The following is an 18,146-nucleotide window of genomic DNA, read 5'->3' as shown; positions in this document are numbered from 1 at the left end:
ACCCCACTTTTACCAATGGACAGATCATCCAAAATGAAAATAAATAAGGAAACACAAGCTTTAAATGATACATTAAACAAGCTGGACTTAATTGATATTTATAGGACATTCCATCCAAAAACAACAGAATACACATTCTTCTCAAGTGCTCATGGAACATTCTCCAGAATAGATCATATCTTGGGTCAAAAATCAAGCCTTGGTAAATTTAAGAAAATTGAAATTGTATCAAGTATCTTTTCCAACCACAACGCTATGATACTAGGTATCAATTACAGGAAAAGATCTGTAAAAAATACAAACACATGGAGGCTAAACAATGCACTACTTAATAACGAAGTGATCACTGAAGAAATCAAAGAGGAAATCAAAAAATACCTAGAAACAAATGACAATGGAGACATGACGACCCAAAACCTATGGGATGCAGCAAAAGCAGTTCTAAGAGGGAAGTTTATAGCAATACAATCCCACCTTAAGAAACAGGAAACATCTCGAATAAACAACCTGACCTTCCACCTAAAGCAAATAGAGGAAGAAGAACAAAAAAAACCCAAAGTTAGCAGAAGGAAGGAAATCATAAAGATCAGATCAGAAATAAATGAAAAAGAAATGAAGGAAACAATAGCAAAGATCAATAAAACTAAAAGCTGGTTCTTTGAGAAGATAAACAAAATTGATAAACCATTAGCTACACTCATCAAGAAAAAAAGGGAGAAGACTCAAATCAATAGAATTAGAAATGAAAACGGAGAAGTAACAACTGACACTGCAGAAATACAAAAGATCATGAGAGATTACTACAAGCAATTCTATGCCAATAAAATGGACAACCTGGAAGAAATGGACAAATTCTTAGAAATGCACAACCTGCCAAGACTGAATCAGGAAGAAATAGAAAATATGAATAGACCAATCACAAGCACTGAAATTGAAACTGTGATTAAAAATCTTCCAACAAACAAAAGCCCAGGACCAGATGGCTTCACAGGCGAATTCTATCAAACATTTAGAGAAGAGCTAACACCTATCCTTCTCAAACTCTTCCAAAATATAGCAGAGGGAGGAACACTCCCAAACTCATTCTACGAGGCCACCATCACCTTGATACTAAAACCAGACAAGGATGTCACAAAGAAAGAAAACTACAGGCCAATATTACTGAGGAACATAGATGCAAAACTCCTCAACAAAATACTAGCAAACAGAATCCAACAGCACATTAAAAGGATCATACACCATGATCAAGTGGGGTTTATTCCAGGAATGCAAGGATTCTTCAATATATGCAAATCAATCAACGTGATACACCATATTAACAAATTGAAGGAGAAAAACCATATGATCATCTCAATAGATGCAGAGAAAGCTTTCGACAAAACTCAACACCCATTTATGATAAAAACCCTGCAGAAAGTAGGCATAGAGGGAACTTTCCTCAACATAATAAAGGCCATATATGACAAACCCACAGCCAACATCGTCCTCAGTGCTGAAAACTGAAACCATTTCCACTAAGATCAGGAAAAAGACAAGGCTGCCCACTCTCATCACTCTTATTCAACATAGTTCTGGAAGTTTTAGCCACAGCAATCAGAGAAGAAAAGGAACTAAAAGGAATCCAAATCAGAAAAGAAGTTGTAAAGCTGTCACTGTTTGCAGATGACATGATACCATACATAGAGATTCCTAAAGCTGCTGCCAGAAAACTACTAGAGCTAATCAATGAATTTGGTAATGTAGCAGGATACAAAATTAATGCACAGAAATCTCTGGCATTCCTATACACTAATGATGAAAAATCTGAAAGTGAAATCAAGAAAACACTCCTATTTACCACTGCAACAAAAAGAATAAAATATCTAGGAATAAACCTACCTAAGGAGACAAAAGAACTGTATGCAGAAAATTATAAGACAGTGATGAAAGAAATTAAAGATGATACAAATAGATGGAGAGATATACCATGTTCTTGGATTGGAAGAATCAACATTGTGAAAATGACTTTACTACCCAAAGCAATCTACAGATCCAATGCAATCCCTATCAAACTACCACTGGCATTTTTCACAGAACTAGAACAAAAAATTTCACAATTTGTATGGAAACACAAAAGACCCCGAACAGCCAAAGCAGTCTTGAGAACGAAAAACGGACCTGGAGGAATCAGGCTCCCTGACTTCAGACTATACTATAAAGCTACAGTACTCAAGAGAGTGTGGTACTGGCACAGAAACAGGAAGATAGATCAATGGAACAGGATAGAAAGCCCAGAGATAAACCCACGCTCCCATGGTCACCTTATCTTTGATAAAGGGGGCAGGAATGTACAGTGGAGAAAGGATAGCCTCTTCAATAATTGGTGCTGGGAAAACTGGACAGGGACATGTAAAAGTATGAGATTAGATCACTCCCTAACACCATACACAAAAATAAGCTCAAAATGGATTAAAAACCTAAATGTAAGGCCAGACACTATCAAACTCTCAGAGGAAAACATAGGCAGAACACTCTATGACATAAATCACAGCAAGATCCTTTTTGACCCACGTCCTAGAGAAATGGAAATAAAAACTAAAATAAATGGGACGTAATGAAACTTCAAAGCTTTTGCACAGCAAAGGAAACCATAAACAAGATGAAAAGACAACCCTCAGAATGGGAGAAAATATTTGCAAATGAAGCAACTGACAAAGGATTAATCTCCAAAATTTATAAGCAGCTCATGCAGCTCAATAACAAAAAAACAAACAACCCAATCCAAAAATGGGCAGAAGACCTAAATAGACATTTCTCCAAAGAAGATATACAGACTGCCAACAAACATATGAAAGATTGCTCAACATCATTAATCATTAGAGAAATGCAAATCAAAACTACAATGAGATATCATCCCACACCAGTCAGAATGGACATCATCAAAAAATCTACAAACAATAAATGCTGGAGAGGGTGTGGAGAAAAGGGAACCCTCTTGCACTGTTGGTGGGAATGTAAATTGATACAGCCACATGGAGAACAGTATGGAGGTTCCTTAAAAAACTAAAAATAGAACTACCATATGACCCAGCTATCCCTCTGCTGGGCATATACCCTGAGAAAAGCATAATTCAAAAAGAGTCATGTACCAAATTGTTCATTGCAGCTCTATTTACAATAGCCTGGAGATGGAAGCAACCTAAGTGTCCATCGACAGATGAATGGATAAAGAAGATGTGGCACATATATACAATGGAATATTACTCAGCCATAAAAATAAACGAAATTGAGCTATTTGTAATGAGGTGGATAGACCTAGAGTTTGTCATACAGAGTGAAGTAAGTCAGAAAGAGAAAGTCAAATACCGTATGCTAACACATATATATGGAATTTAATGGGGAAAAAATGTCATGAAGAACCTAGGGGTAAAACAGGAATAAAGACACAGACCTACTTGAGAAACGACTTGAGGATATGGGGAGGAGGAAGGGTAAGCTGTGACAAAGCGAGAGAGAGGCATGGACATATATACACTACCAAACGTAAGGTACACAGCTAGTGGGAAGCAGCGGCATAGCACAGGGAGATCAGATCGGTGCTTTGTGACCGCCTGGAATGGTGGGATAGGGAGGGTGGGAGGAGGGGAGACGCAAGAGGGAAGGGATATGAGAACAGATGTATATGTATAACTGATTCACTTTGTTATAAAGCAGAAACTAATACACCATTGTGAAGCAATTACACTCCAATAAAGTTGTAAAAAAAAAAGAATAATTGTTAAATTGAATCATTGGATTGGGAAATATATGTCTTTTAGATTCAATTCTACCAGTGTCTGAGCTACATAAAAAAGTATCAATACATGAAAGCAACCAATCAGGCCCATACTTCTACCTTTAATGCATTTTAATGTTAAATGTACATTTTTCTTTTTCGATGTAGGAACTTAAATGAGATACTTCCCTTAATCCAGGGGTTGACATAAATTCTATAAAATATATAGTATTTTTTATCGAAATACTTTCTCCTAGAAGTATACTCTTATAACTGCAAATTGATGAAGACCCAAAGAACCATAAAACAAGTGGAACTTGCTGGAATAATTTAGGAAGCAGAATTATAGCATGCATAGAACTGGGCGGCCAGCCCTGGGGCAGTTTTGAATCCTGGCTCTGCCATTTTCTTGCCATGAGACTTGGATTAATCACCTGTAACAACAGGATAATTATACCTCTCTTGCTGGGTGATAGAGCTCAATAAATAAACTAAGGAAAATTATCTGAAGTTAGTACATGCTTAATAATATTAGAAATTTAGTCTGAAATATTATTTTTATTGATAAGGAAAATGGGGTTAAAAAAAAAATCTATGCTAGTGAGCGTTACAGGCTGGCCTCACTCCCAGACCTAACTAGACTCCAAGGAAAGTTTTCTTCTGACATCACATCACAACCATGACAAAGTGAATACATCTTTCTCTTCATGTGATACCTTCAAGTCAAAGATCAAATTCTCCATGACCTTTGAAAACTTAAAATATGCCTGGTCTTACATTTCCAAAGTAATAGAGACCACCGTGTGGTGTGACTTCCTCTCTTTTCAAAGGGTTAGAGCTATTCCTCACACAGTTTCTACAAACTGTGTGTGATAATGAAGCAAATGCCACAGCACAGGGGTATGACCTTTATAATAAGCTGAGACAGAGATGTCCCCAAATGATTCTGGGAGAGGGTCACAAGAGGGACTGGCTGACTCGCAGGCCTGGGACGTGGAAACCTGTCTTCTTGGAACTACAGTAGTACTCTGAGCAAGGGGTCCTCTTTGCACATTTGCAGTCACCCACCGGGAGTTCAAATGAAACTAGGTCTCGCCTAAACTGGATTTTCTCCCAATACATTAGCATTTGTACAATCTTGCCAATGTTTGGCAGTTTGCTAATTAGTAATAGGATGACTTCAGTAATAGTAATGCCATGATTAAATCATGTTTTACTGCTGTTGAATTGACCTATAACAGGGCTACCAAGGGGTACTTCTTATATATACGTTCAGTTTTTATTCTGGTGAGCACACCTCAGTTGGCAAACTTAATCCACTACTAGAAGTTGGATTGCAATGACTTTTTCACTAATTCAAGGAAATGGAAATTTAAAAAAATACACCAAAATGTTATGATGCAACTATTGTTTTTCTGATTCACTTATACTGAAGTATTGGCCAAGAATGATTTGTCTCTTTAATCAGTAGTAGAAAAAGCAAAGCTTTAGTGAATTAACGTAAGAGAAGGATAATTCTTTCTCAAGAATTATCAAAAATTAAATAGCCAAAGACTGAGGTTGAAAGTATTTAACTGCTTAGTAAGGTTCTTTCATCTTCCTATTACACAAAGCTTCAAGTATTTCCAGAAATTGAAAAAACAAAAAAAGATTGAGATGGAATTAAGCAGAATAACTTTTGGAAGTTGGAGCTAGATAGTCTCAGCTCTTATCTCTGGATTGTTTATTGGACTGCAGCTTCAGTTGATGCTCCTGGTTTTCTTTAGTTACTTCTGGAAGTACAGATATCTGTGAATCTCACACTCCTGCTTTATACCTCCTCGCAAAGATGATCTCCAGTTGGTCCTAGTAGAATCCTTATTAAATGGATGAACTTAATACTTTTAAACCTGCTTAATCTTTAGACGTCTGTCACGTCACTGTATAATTTAATTGCAATAAAATATGGATACATTCGTTTTCTGTTTTAATTGGTTTGAGAAAACAGTTACATTTTTTGTTAATAATTACGCAAATGCACAGGAAGAAAAACACAGATTTAACTGCAAGTCGATGTCTCTGAACTACTTCTCTAAGTATATATGTACGCAGCAAAGCCATCACCATCACATTAGGATTTTCTCATTTCAAGGAAGCTGGAAGTTGTGATAGGTTGTATAATTTTAGCCCCTAGGACTTGATCAGGATCTCAGCTGTCACAGCCTTGTCCTCCATCCATGCCAAAGGGAAACGTTACCAGGTATAAGTAGTGGAGGAGGTGATGTGCAGGTGTGGCAGACACAAGCCACAGTAAAAAGAGGAACGAGGGCCCTCAGCTGAGCTCTCCCTCGGCCTGTGTGCTCCTCCAACAGCGTGTGCTTCTACGCATTGGCTTTCTTTTCTGAGGAGAAACCTATGAAAAACAGCAGGAAAATGTTTCAGATTGAAAATTAAAAATTAATTTCTCTTCCTCTGGCTTAGGGCTAACATAAACTTCGAGGCTGGTGAGAAAAGAAGTATTTTATTCATGAGCACCCACAAGTTTACACTGAGAAATCAAGAGGCAGCAAATGGAAGGTTATTATTTTCAGGACTGACATATGCTTACCATTTTGTGAAATCACTTGTGACCTAGTCCTAATCATGCCTGACAAGGATATACTACTCATTCTTGCTGGCATTTTGGTGGCTCTGGCATTTGCTTATGAAAGTGAGTCATATGTGTTACTGTTTGGTTCAGTACTCATCCCACAGAGAGATAACTGCCAAATAAATTACTTTAAAAATACGATACTGGGTGCGTTCTTGCCGAAGCCATAGAAAAGATCACAGTTCTTACGATGTGAGAGTGTATCATGAAAACCAATATGAAAAATTAGGAATATTTTAGTAAGACCAGGATAAAACGCCACAAATAAGTGCCATAGGGAAAACAAAATCAAAGAAGTCTACTCATGGCAATGGAAAAAAAATCGCATAAATGCCAAGAAATAAGGTGTTTTCCTGATTCATGATAACATTTTAGTATATGTTAAATGTTTTATACTTGCTGCCCTGCATTTGGTATTTCAAAGATATGCTAAACTAACATTTTAGTAACAGGAAGATAAAAGGTTACTTTTTCAGGTTGAAAAAATATTCTTCTGAGAACTGCAGCCACTATATAAAAAGGTATCTACTGGAAACAAGATGAAAGAGCAAGCTACTGAATGGGAGTAAATACTTGCAAATGATATGACCGATAAGGGGTTAATATCTAACATATATAAATAGCTCATACAACTCAATATCAAAACAAACAAACAAACAACCCAATTATAAATGGGCATAAGACCTGAACAGACATTTTTCCAAAGAAGACAGTCATTTGACCAATAGGCACATGAAAAGATGCTCAACATCATTGATCATCAAAGAAATGAAAATCAAAACCACAATGAGATACTAGCTCACACTTGCCAGAATGGCTATCATCAAAAGGACTACAAATAACAAATGTTGGCAAGGATGTGGAGAAATGGTAACCCTTGGACACTGTTGGTGGGAGTGTAAATTGGTGTTGCCACTGTGGAAAACAGTATGGAGCTTCGTCAAAAAAACTAAAAATAGAACTACCGTATGATCCAGCAATTCCACTCCTGGGTATGTATCCGAAGAAAACAAAAGCACTAATTCAAAAAGATGTATGTACTCCAATGTTCATAGCAGCATTGTTTACAATAGCCAAGATATGGAAGCAACCTCAGTGTTCATCAACAGATGAATGGATAAAGAAGATGTGGGATACATATATATATATTATATTATATTATATGTATTATATATATCCATTACATGTGTAATGGATATATATAATATATATAATACATAATACATATATAATGGAATATTACTCAGCCATAAAAGAGAATGAAATTTTGCCACTTGCAACAACATAGATGGACTTGGAGGGTATTATGTGAGATAAGTCAGACAGAGAAAGATAAATACCGTATGATATCCTTTATATGTAGAATCTAAAAAATACAACAAACTAGGGAATATAATAAAACAGAAACAGACTCACAAATATAGAGAACAAACCAGTGGTTATCAGTGGGGAGAGGGAATGGAGAGGGACAAGAAAGGGGCAGGGGATTAAGAGGTACAAACTACCATGCATAAAATAAATAAGCTACAAGGCCTTATTGTACAGCACAGGAAATATAGCCAATATTTTATAATGAATGGATGAATATGTTATAATGAACTATGAGCAGAGTATAACCTTCAAAAATTGTGAATCACTGTTATACACCTGAAACTTATATAATATTGTAAATCAACTATACCTCAATAAAAAAAGAAAAAAATATTTAATGCCATCTTGGAAAGTTATATTAAACATAATAAGTATCTTACTTTCTCAGAAATGTTAGCTACAGTTTCTACAGGAACTTAGCCGCATAACGTTCTTAAGATATTTGCAGTGTACATTTTTGAAATTACATGCAATTTATGGCACCGAATTACAATTTATGGCAAAGAATTCATTTACAATATATACTTGAACTTTTGGTGCATTTTAAAGACAGACTAGACATGATTATGCACTAAACTGAGAAAATATAAAAATATAGGTAAAAATGTGTTTAGATGGGAATATAACTTTATAATAATTTTTTAAAGTCTGGAAGCATTCCTTAATCTAATTTAAAAGCTTTTGCATTTCCAAGAAGAAAAGATATCTAATATGGTGAGAACATAAATTTGGATCCAGAAGCATGATCTACTGGTCTAACCAATCCTGAAGTTTAGAATTAATCCATTAATTAATGATACCTACCTCTAGGTATCTTAAAACATTAAGAAAAATTAGTTCCTGTGTAGTTTTTACAGCACTCTTGTGAAATAGGTATAGAGGCAAGGGCTACTACCCCCAAGTTTTAGATGGAGAGCAGCTATGGCCCATGAGATAATCCATGGCAGAATGGAAATCTGAACAAAGGCAAATACAGGTCTTGAGTTCCTTGAATGGAAGGCAGAGTGTCCTTATATAGTGAAGTTGGTTAGAGACTTCTGTCGTGAGACTTGGCTCTGCAGTTATGGGGGCAGGACAAGAGAAACACCACAAGGGAATGTGGGTCCTCACCTGCTAGGAAGAGTTGGCTTTGCCTTATTGCTTGGTGAAGGACTCTACACACTAATTGGGTAACTATCTATTAATGGTTTTGGTTACACTGTAGGTTTCCATGTTCACAGGAGTGCAGGTTAAGTAGCCTGATGCCAAAGTGATCTGAATAGACCCCAGAGATCTTGGTGGAAGAAGCCATGTCTCAACTCTACATCAAGTATTAGCTGAATCTAAAGTATAGTTGGTGGTTAAGAGTGGAGAGGGTATCAGTGCCACAGAGGGGTTTTAAAAGGATTGAGGGGACTCTGCTCTCTACATGCCCACTAACCTCTTAGAATGTGAACTCTTAGGCATGAACAGTAAGGAAACCTAGGTAAGTAGACTTTCTTCCCAGTTGAGATGCAGAAAAATAAAATATATACCTTACTTTCCTTCCCTATGGATTTTTATCTTCCATTTAAGAGAATTACTACAATTTTATTTACCTGGTGGAATTGTGACTAGTCTAGACTTATTGTGTGCATTTTTCTCATCTAGGATCTATCTATCTATCTATCTATCTATCATCTATCTATCATCTATCTATCTTCTATATCTATTCATACAAAATGTTAAATAGAATGTTTAGTCTTTGCTTATAAAATCAATGTCTGACTAGGAATATATTTACCATCTGTATTTTCATATGTTCCTGTACATGTAAATACACTTTTGCACTTTATTATTCTTTTAGCAAAATCGTTTAGTTTACTGATAAGCTGACCTTTAGAACATTAAAGGTGAGGTGGCATTTCTCCTGTAATTCTTTTCAAACAATCTAGAAACAGGCATAAAATTATCTGCCTCTAAGTTTCAATTAATTTCCTTTATTAAGAAAATAATGTATTTGATAAAAGAAAAATATTGTAATATTTTATCCATCTGTATTGAAAATTATACAAAGTATGGTCTTTAAGTTTCTTCTGTTTCTTACATTTCTTAAGTACTATTTACACTGGTTCCTTTATCTCTTCATACTATTAGGAACTGGAAAAAATCCAACTAATCCAAGCCATTTACCAATGTAAAATCACCTGTAATGTTTAAATAGTTATAAAGACAGTTATAAAAAGACACACCCTGGGGGTTTCCCTGGTGGTGCAGTGGTTGGGAATCTGCCTGCCGATGTGGGGGACACAGGTTCGTGCCCTGGTCCGGGAGGATCCCACATGTCGCGGAGCGTCTGGGCCCGTGAGCCATGGCCATTGAGCCTGTGCGTCCGGAGCCTGTGCTCCGTCACGGGAGAGGCCACAGCAGTGAGAGGCCCGCGTATCGCAAAAAAAAAAAAAAGACACACCCTGAGAAATAAAGATTCTGGTTTTCAGGACAGGACCATTAGAATTTATTTAAATAGAATAAATGCAAAGTATGACACTATTACATTTTACTTTTTTTACTTTTTTAAATTTTTTTATTAGTCTCTGCTTTACAACAAAGTGAATCAGTCATACATATACATCTGTTCCCACATCCCCTCCCTCCTGCGTCTCCCTCCCTCCCACCCTCCCCATCCCACCCCTCCAGGCAGCCACAAAGCACCGAGCCGATCTCCCCGCGCCACGCGGCCACCCCCCACCAACCATCCACCCCACACCCGGCAGTGTATACACGTCCATGCCTCTCCCTTGCCCCGTCACAGCCCCCCCCCATATCCCCAAGCCCACCCCCAGTAGGTCTGTGTCTCTATTCCTGTTTTACCTCTAAGTTCTTCATGACATTTTTTTTTCTTAAATTCCATATATATGTGTTAGCATACGGTATTTGTCTTTCTCTTTCTGACTTACTTCACTCTGTATGACAGACTCTAGGTCTATCCACCTCATTACAAATAGCTCAGTTTCACTTCTTTTTATGGCTGAGTAATATTCCATTGTATATATGTGCCACATCTTCATGGGGTGGTCCATATTGCTTAGTGGTTACAATGTGGGCTTTGGAGCTAGACTGTGTGGACTTGTCTGTGTCCCAGCCAATAGCCACCCATGCGGGGTTGGACAAGTTACATGATCTCTCTGCTTCTCAGTTTTCACATTTACAAAACAGGGACAACGGCAGTCCTCATTTCACATGGTTGCTGTAAGGTTTTGATGAGATAATAAATATAAGGCCCTTAAATCGTTTCTGGCATATAGTTAGTGTTGTTGGGTGAACCGTGTCCCCCCAAAAGATATGTTTAAGTCCTTGCCCCTGGTACCTATGAACGTGTCCTTATTTGGGAATAGGGGCTTTGCAGACATAATCAGGTTAATATGAGGTTACACTGGATTAGCCTAATCCAATATGACTGGTGTCCTTATAAGAAGAGGAAAATTTAGACACAGAGACAGAGGGAAGATAGCCACGTGAAGAGAGACGCAGAGATTGGCGTTATGCTGCCACAGCCAAGGAACATCTGGGGCTACCAGAGGCTGAAAGAGGCAAGGAAGGACCCTCCCCTACAGGCTCTGAAAGCAGCACAACCCTACCAACACCTTGATTTCAGGCTTCCAGCCTCCAGAGCTGTGAGAGCATAAATTTTTGCTGTTTTAAGCCACCTAGTTTGTGGTACTTTGTTATGGTAGCCCTAGGAAATGAATTCAGGCAGTATTCAATTAATTAGTTATTATTAGACATTGGTAGAGGCCAATTATAATGGTTGGGCTTTGATCTTCTATATTGTAAAGAAATAATGATGTTTGCTCACAACACAATCTTGCATGCCTACATTTCATGCCATTCCAAATATGTAAGAATTGAGCTCCAGCTCATTAGACAAGTTCAACTCTATACCATATGAAAATTTTGGAAGGTACAGAAGTGATTGGCATACAATAGAGTCAGAAAACATAGCCTTTTGACATTTCAAACAGGAGGAAACAAACAACATGCTTTCAAGGTTATACTAACTCTGCTGTGCCATAATTGTTCTGGAAACATGGAAGTCATTTTGCATCTCATTCTGATAACAGATAAAATGAGATTAAAAGTTCTTTGTAAAGTGACAAGTTTAAACAGAAACTGTAACCCATTGACGTCTGGGGACATCATGTAGATGTTGTATTTTCTACATCATGTAGAAAAATGCCATTATTTAATGCTATGCAGAGAGAAAGCTAGGAAAGTCTCAAAGTCTTGAAAACCTTTATTTAAATCTTGAGGTTCTGAAAGAAGATTTGATTTTCAGTGTGTCCCCAAAGCACTCTAAAATAACCACAGACAGTAGCTGAGAGCAAGGCTGGAAATCAGTTGACCTGAAGACTGTTGCATGTTGTACTCAGTACCAACTGACCTTAATCCTCGGCCAGGGAGCCCTTCCCTGGGTCCCCACTTTTCAGAGGACCCTGCTCTGGCCCTCCTCCAGCCAGACTCCCCCTCATCATGTGGACCTACCTTCCTTTAAAACAAGCTTCTGGCACCCACAAGCAGACCCCCAGATTCTTTGCCAGGTGACCCTGGGTCTGCTTCCAGGCCCCATGTGGTCTTCTTCCCCAGGCCCGAAGCCAAGGAGTGCTGTTTGTAGGATAGTGAGGGGTATATGAAGTTGGGATGTGCCTGCTGGCTGTCCTCAAATTCTCACTCAAGACCCCTCCCAGTGGGTAGGTGGGAGGGAAGGGGGTGGGCCATGGCTCAGGTCTTCCTGTACCACTGTGTTCTGGCACAGAACTGGTTGGAATCTGAGTGTTCTAAATTTGACGCTGGCCTTCCAGTTATATTTATCAATAGGAGGATAGACTATACTTTAATAGCTTCTCAGCCTGATCCATAATGTTTAAATATTTACAAATAAAGTATGCAGCTTTCCTTGTGTTCTTGTCGCAGACCCTGGGAATGTCAGAGGAGGCTCTAGTGGTAGCACAGACGTTTAGTCACCCATTTTGTACCCACTGTCCCTCTTAAAAATCACAAGGCTGCTGCTCTATGTGTAGACATTGGAGCCACTATTTCAGGTTAAATTATAAAAAGAGGAATAATTATAAAGGAAGATACTAAGATAAAAATATCCTACATATATTGGGGTCAGAAAAATAAATTTGTCAGGAGTAATAGGAAATTAATAAAAACCAAGAACTAGGACAATCTAGGAAGCATATGTACTAATTAATATTAATTTAAATATCCACATTTTAAAAAGGATCCTTTTAATTTAAATATAAATAAAATATTTTAAGTATTATATGAATAAAACATATAGCAGTTTTCAGAAATAGTTTGTTTATAGATTATCAGAAACAGAGTCTAATTTTGCCACTCATTTTTCTTTCCATTGCTTGCATTTTGGTATTTCTAGTCCAAAACACAGGCTCTATTGACTAGCAGTATATTCTTGAATAGTGGAGAATAAATGTATTGGTCATATGATGAGACAATAAAAGTATCTTTATAATAAAAGCTCTTTAAACCCATATTTTTTTTAACAATCAATACTACACAATTATTTTTAAGAACTCTGAGCAATTGTGTTGGATCAACAAAGCAAAAGGAGATTTCCAATTAAATAAAACAAAAAATAACAAGAATCACTACCGAAATTAAATAATGGCACGTGGGATGTTTGTGACAAGGGTGATTTCAGAGCTTCTGCCAAGTGTCATGACCTGGCTTGAGCTTTGAAACAGCATCAGCTTTGGAAGCTAGAAGAGGGGCAACAGGAATTCCAAGCAGGTAGATTTTAAAGTAAGGAGATTTCTTTCTGTAATAGTCCCCTAGTCATGATCAGCCCTCTTCCCTGCTCTAGACAAGACACAGTCAGCTGCAGAGCAGTGCTGGTATGGAGGACAGGTTTCAAATGGTAATATAACCCTTCAGTTTCCACCAGGACTTCCCAAGCAAGATTTACCTCATAACACATTTATTATGCACTTACTCTTACATAGTACTGTGTCTTTTACCTGTGATATTCTAAGTGTCGAATGAGAAGCACAGATAATATATGCTATGAGTTCTTAGGAAGAAGAGATTATTGAGGGTTAGATACTAGACCTATAATTATCCAAGTTAAGACCCCCATTGTCATTTTTATGTCTACCATTTTAGAGAATTTTAATATAGTAAGAGAGGTAGCTTTTCAAGGGCACTACAGGATATGATTCAAGCACAGGTTTTGAAGTGTTATATACCTGGAATCTAATCCCAGGGTTAAATCTTCCTAACTCTGTGATTTAGGCATGCTACTTAAATTCTCTAAGCCTCAGTTTCCTCATCTGTAAAATGGTATAATAATAAAACTTACTTTATATCTGTAGACCTGTCACACAACATGTTTATACATCACAGAACTCTTATATTTCTTCCCAAGTAGACAAAAATCAGTAGGTTTCACCCACTGACCATAAAATTATATTTTTGCATGTTATTTAGTTTCTGAAGATCATCACAATTCATTCCTATTTTATATAATCATTAGTTTCTATTACTTTGGTCCAGGATGGATACAATAGTGATATATAAATGGCTTTATGATACTATTGAATTCTCTACTGCATAACTGTATTTTCTAGGGATTAAACTCCAACTCAGGAGAAAATATCTTTAATGTTCATTCCAGACCAATATAATATAAAATGGGAAACTATAATTGGATGGCAACTCAGCTAATGTATTTCAGAAACACAGACATTATGCAACAATCATTATGGTTAATAGTATGCCTTTCTATTAAAAGCTCTCCTTTATGACTGGAACCCAAGAACTTCATTAAAACCAATGGTTATATTAGTAGTAGAAAGAAAAGAAAAAAGAAAGTTCTACGGTTTTCTGATAAATACTTAGACATTTTATTATAGAGTTCTCACTTTTTTTTTTTTTTTTTTTTTTTTTTTTAGCGGTACGCGGGCCTCTCCCATTGTGGAGCACAGGCTCCGGACGCGCAGGCTCAGCGGCCATGGCCCACGGGCCCAGCCGCTCTGCAGCACGTGGGATCTTCCCAGACAGGGGCACGAACCCGTGTCCCCTGCATCAGCAGGCGGACTCCCAACCACTGCGCCACCAGGGAAGCCCTAGAGTTCTCACTTTTTATCTTTCTTCTCCATAATGCTACTATGAGCTACGGCCTTTGCCACTCTCAGTGCTGCTGTGTACAGCTGTCCAGGTTGTGTGCTGCACATTTATGGCTGGCTCCATTTATGTAGATTACCATGAAAAGCCCTTGCACTTGTGAAGTTCCCAACTGGAAAATTACATATGGTATCCCCGGCTCTCTACTTCCATTCCATAATGGATTCCTTGTACTAAAAACTAGAATTCTGTGACCTCAAATCTGAACTAAATGAGATAACATTCCAAGTATGGCCTGATATTGGAATATGGCTCCTCTTCAGCTTTTGTAGATAGATTCCAATCTCTGGAAATTAACAAGTTAGAGTCACAGGTATGTGTCATATGGAATTTTAAACATGCTGCAGCCTTTGCTGACTTTTGATTATATGTGATGAAAACAGAAGAGGGATTATAATTATAGCCCAGTTTATTCAGCCCACTCCTGGGTGGCCTCGTGAGACCAGAGAAACAGCAGTAGAAAGTATAGCAGATTCTGGAAAGAAAGAAGAGAATGGTAAACCAAAGAAAAATAAGGTAAAAGAGTACTCTTAGTTGTGAGTACTTGGTAGGTGACTTTTTCATTTTTCTCAGCATACTTAGAAGTGGGCGTTGTGGGTAACTCTGGCCTAAACTTGGAGCCTGACATTTAGTCATTAGGGAACACAGCTCTGAGCCTTTGGTTTCCTCTGTCTGCCTGCCAGTGACATTTAAAACATCTGTCTAGCAAACTCAACCTGGAATAGTGGATGTGCGTCTGTCTTTTGCAGTAGAATCACAGAACTTTGTTGTTGTTGTTATAATGCAGCTCTGCTGGAAGTTCTCATTTCTAACCCCAGATGGAATACTGACTCTGAGATGGAATAGGAACAGAAGCCAGAACTGAGATCCATGCATTTCTGCATTCGAACATTTTCTTTTTCTAAAGGAGTTCAATTTAACCCCAGGTGCATCACATTAGAGTTGTGTATGCAACTCAACTTTATAGTGGGTCCTCCCCGAGTATGAGTATGAGTAAACATCCCCAAAAGAGTCCATTAAAATGTAAACATGAAAGAATGCTCAATACAGCTGTGGTCTTACCATTTGCCTTGTCCTGCACATCTGGCGGAAACAGGTCGGGAGCATACCACTGATGGTCTGGCTGTGTGGAAAAATAAAACATTATTATAGCAACATGGGCTTCAAACCAAACATAGTGGCATGTTAAAAATATAACTACCCTATGTGGCTTTTGTTATGCAGGCAACACAAAAGGGGTTTCTATCCAGACCTGTGGCCAATCTTGCTCACCCCTCTTATCTCCCTCATCACTATTACCATCTCCCTACCCCCCACCCCTAAATCCACTCTGTGTTCAGCCAGAATGTCTACTACTTTGGGATTGTGGCTTTTTTTTTTTTTTAAACCAGATGTGTTTTGGATATGTGCAGAAGTATAAACACTTTTGTAAAACTTACTATAGCCCATAAATAAAACAAAAGACTTTATCATCAAGAAATACTCTTTATAAAACCCTCGCACAGGAGGCAACAGGAAGACCAAGACAACAATGTACAAGTTTAATGTTTTCTGGTGGCTCAAGGAAGAAATCTAAGCCATTACATGAGGACATGGCTTATAGAGGCTCAGGATGGTAAAGGAGTGAAAATCTTTCCCTTTGTACGGTTCCTCTTCAGAAACTATTCTAAATTGCTTAGTTTAGACTGGACAGTCAGTGAGAAGAGAGGGTAGACTTGCATTTTTCTCTTGGGATTTTTTCCCTAGATTTACACCAATTAAGAACAGCTAGACATTGAACATCAGGAAACCTGTTAAACAAATTGCATTGAAATAAATCATAAAACTATAGACCTGAATTTCAAAATACAGTTCCAAGGCCAGAATCTTTGTATTTAACCACTTAGAACAGAGGAATTTCAGCTTTCCCTGCCAAGGAGGTTGGTCTATCTTCCTGCTCCAGATGCTTGTTCCTGCTTCCTCTACCTTCTCCCCAAGTCCCAGAGAAGACAGGCCCTTTGTTCTATTATCCAATTACCACCTGAAAATAACTCAGGAGAGTTTTCTCTAACAATGAGCCAATAGGGGGCATTTTACAGGGCTGCCAGACCACTGAAAGTAGCCTAAGAGTTCAATTATCTAAGACGCTAAGAAATGCTGCATTTGGTACTGCCTGACCCCACTTTACCCTCACTCAGACACCTAGGCTCTTGGCTCTTTTTTGGTCCACAAAAAGCTAAAAGAGGAAATGAGATCACCTCTGTTTTTCATCTCCTGGTTTATTTTTAGATGTCTCAAATAACACATAGGATAAGTGACGTGAGCCTCAGTTTTATATTCCAGGACAGTTGCCAAAAGAAGGTGAATATACAATAATTTTACAAACACTATTGCATGTGCTTTAATTCAGGCTTAGAAATAAGCACGAAACATGAAATATTCTTTTAAAATGAACTCTGGGAGTTTCTGTAATTTCTCTCCTTATACTGAGATTTTGTTTAAGTGAATACTGATTGAAAATGTAGTCATTACATGGCTTGGAATGTTGTTTCAAATACAGACGTTTATTTGGTGATAATTTTAAGTGATCTGGACTGCCTTATCTCTTGTAATTGATAGAAAAGGTTTGATGAGCTTTTATAGTAGGTGAACTTCTGCCTTCTTTCCACAAACGAAGATTTGACGAAAATAGTCATTTTTACTTGTAGGCAAACTTCAATGACTCATTGGATTTATAGTTAACCTTCCACAAGAGTATTTCCTCCAATTCCCTAACCTGCAGACAACTAAACTCCTTAGTAAATTTCTATCTCTTTGCTTCCCACAATATTAATTTCCTTCTACATTCTGGAAAAAATACAGAATGATAGCTGTGTTTGGAGATTCCCAGAAATGTTTCTAGTGAAAAGTAAAATGTAAGCAAACGGGTAAAGAAAAAAGAAAATGGAGAAGGGAGAGCAGACAGAAGAAGCAACCAACAACAACACAAAAAGAACCAAATTCTCAGCTGTATGCTGTGTCACACCAGGGTCAACTAAGAGATGCTCATTAAATTCTGACATCCTTCCACCACACAAAGAGTCATTATCTCTTCCCTTGGGAAAAGGGCTTCTGAGTCACACTCAAATACAAAAGTGTGAGAAGTTTCAGGCAACTAAGAGAACTATGTACTCCTTAAGTGTCCTGCTAGGAAAATCCTGCTAGGATTTAAAATCTCAGATTCTTTGCCTAATTAAAAACACAGTTAAT

General features: G+C 37.7%; 1 protein-coding gene and 1 long non-coding RNA gene across 2 annotated transcripts in view; one reads left to right on the top strand and one right to left on the bottom strand.

Annotated features, from left to right (window-relative positions):
• Positions 1-18,146, top strand: part of LOC309815528 — a 460,183-nt gene that overhangs the window by 109,034 nt on the left and 333,003 nt on the right. The window lies entirely within an intron of this gene.
• The window catches only part of TNIP3 (TNFAIP3 interacting protein 3), a 35,542-nt gene continuing 23,168 nt past the window's right edge, over positions 5,773-18,146 (bottom strand). The window contains exons 10-11 of the mRNA XM_082611176.1: positions 15,981-16,041; positions 5,773-6,146 (exon numbers count right to left, since the gene is read on the bottom strand). Coding sequence (XP_082467302.1) covers positions 6,115-6,146; positions 15,981-16,041 — 93 coding nt within the window. The 3' untranslated portion in view covers positions 5,773-6,114. The remainder of the gene's footprint in view (positions 6,147-15,980; positions 16,042-18,146) is intronic.

The sequence above is a fragment of the Mesoplodon mirus genome (assembly GCF_964341445.2).
Source record: "Mesoplodon mirus genome assembly, chromosome: 2".
NCBI classification, from domain to species: domain Eukaryota; kingdom Metazoa; phylum Chordata; class Mammalia; order Artiodactyla; family Ziphiidae; genus Mesoplodon; species Mesoplodon mirus.
Note: the sequence above shows the minus strand (reverse complement) of the source record. Positions and strands in the feature narration are given on the sequence as shown.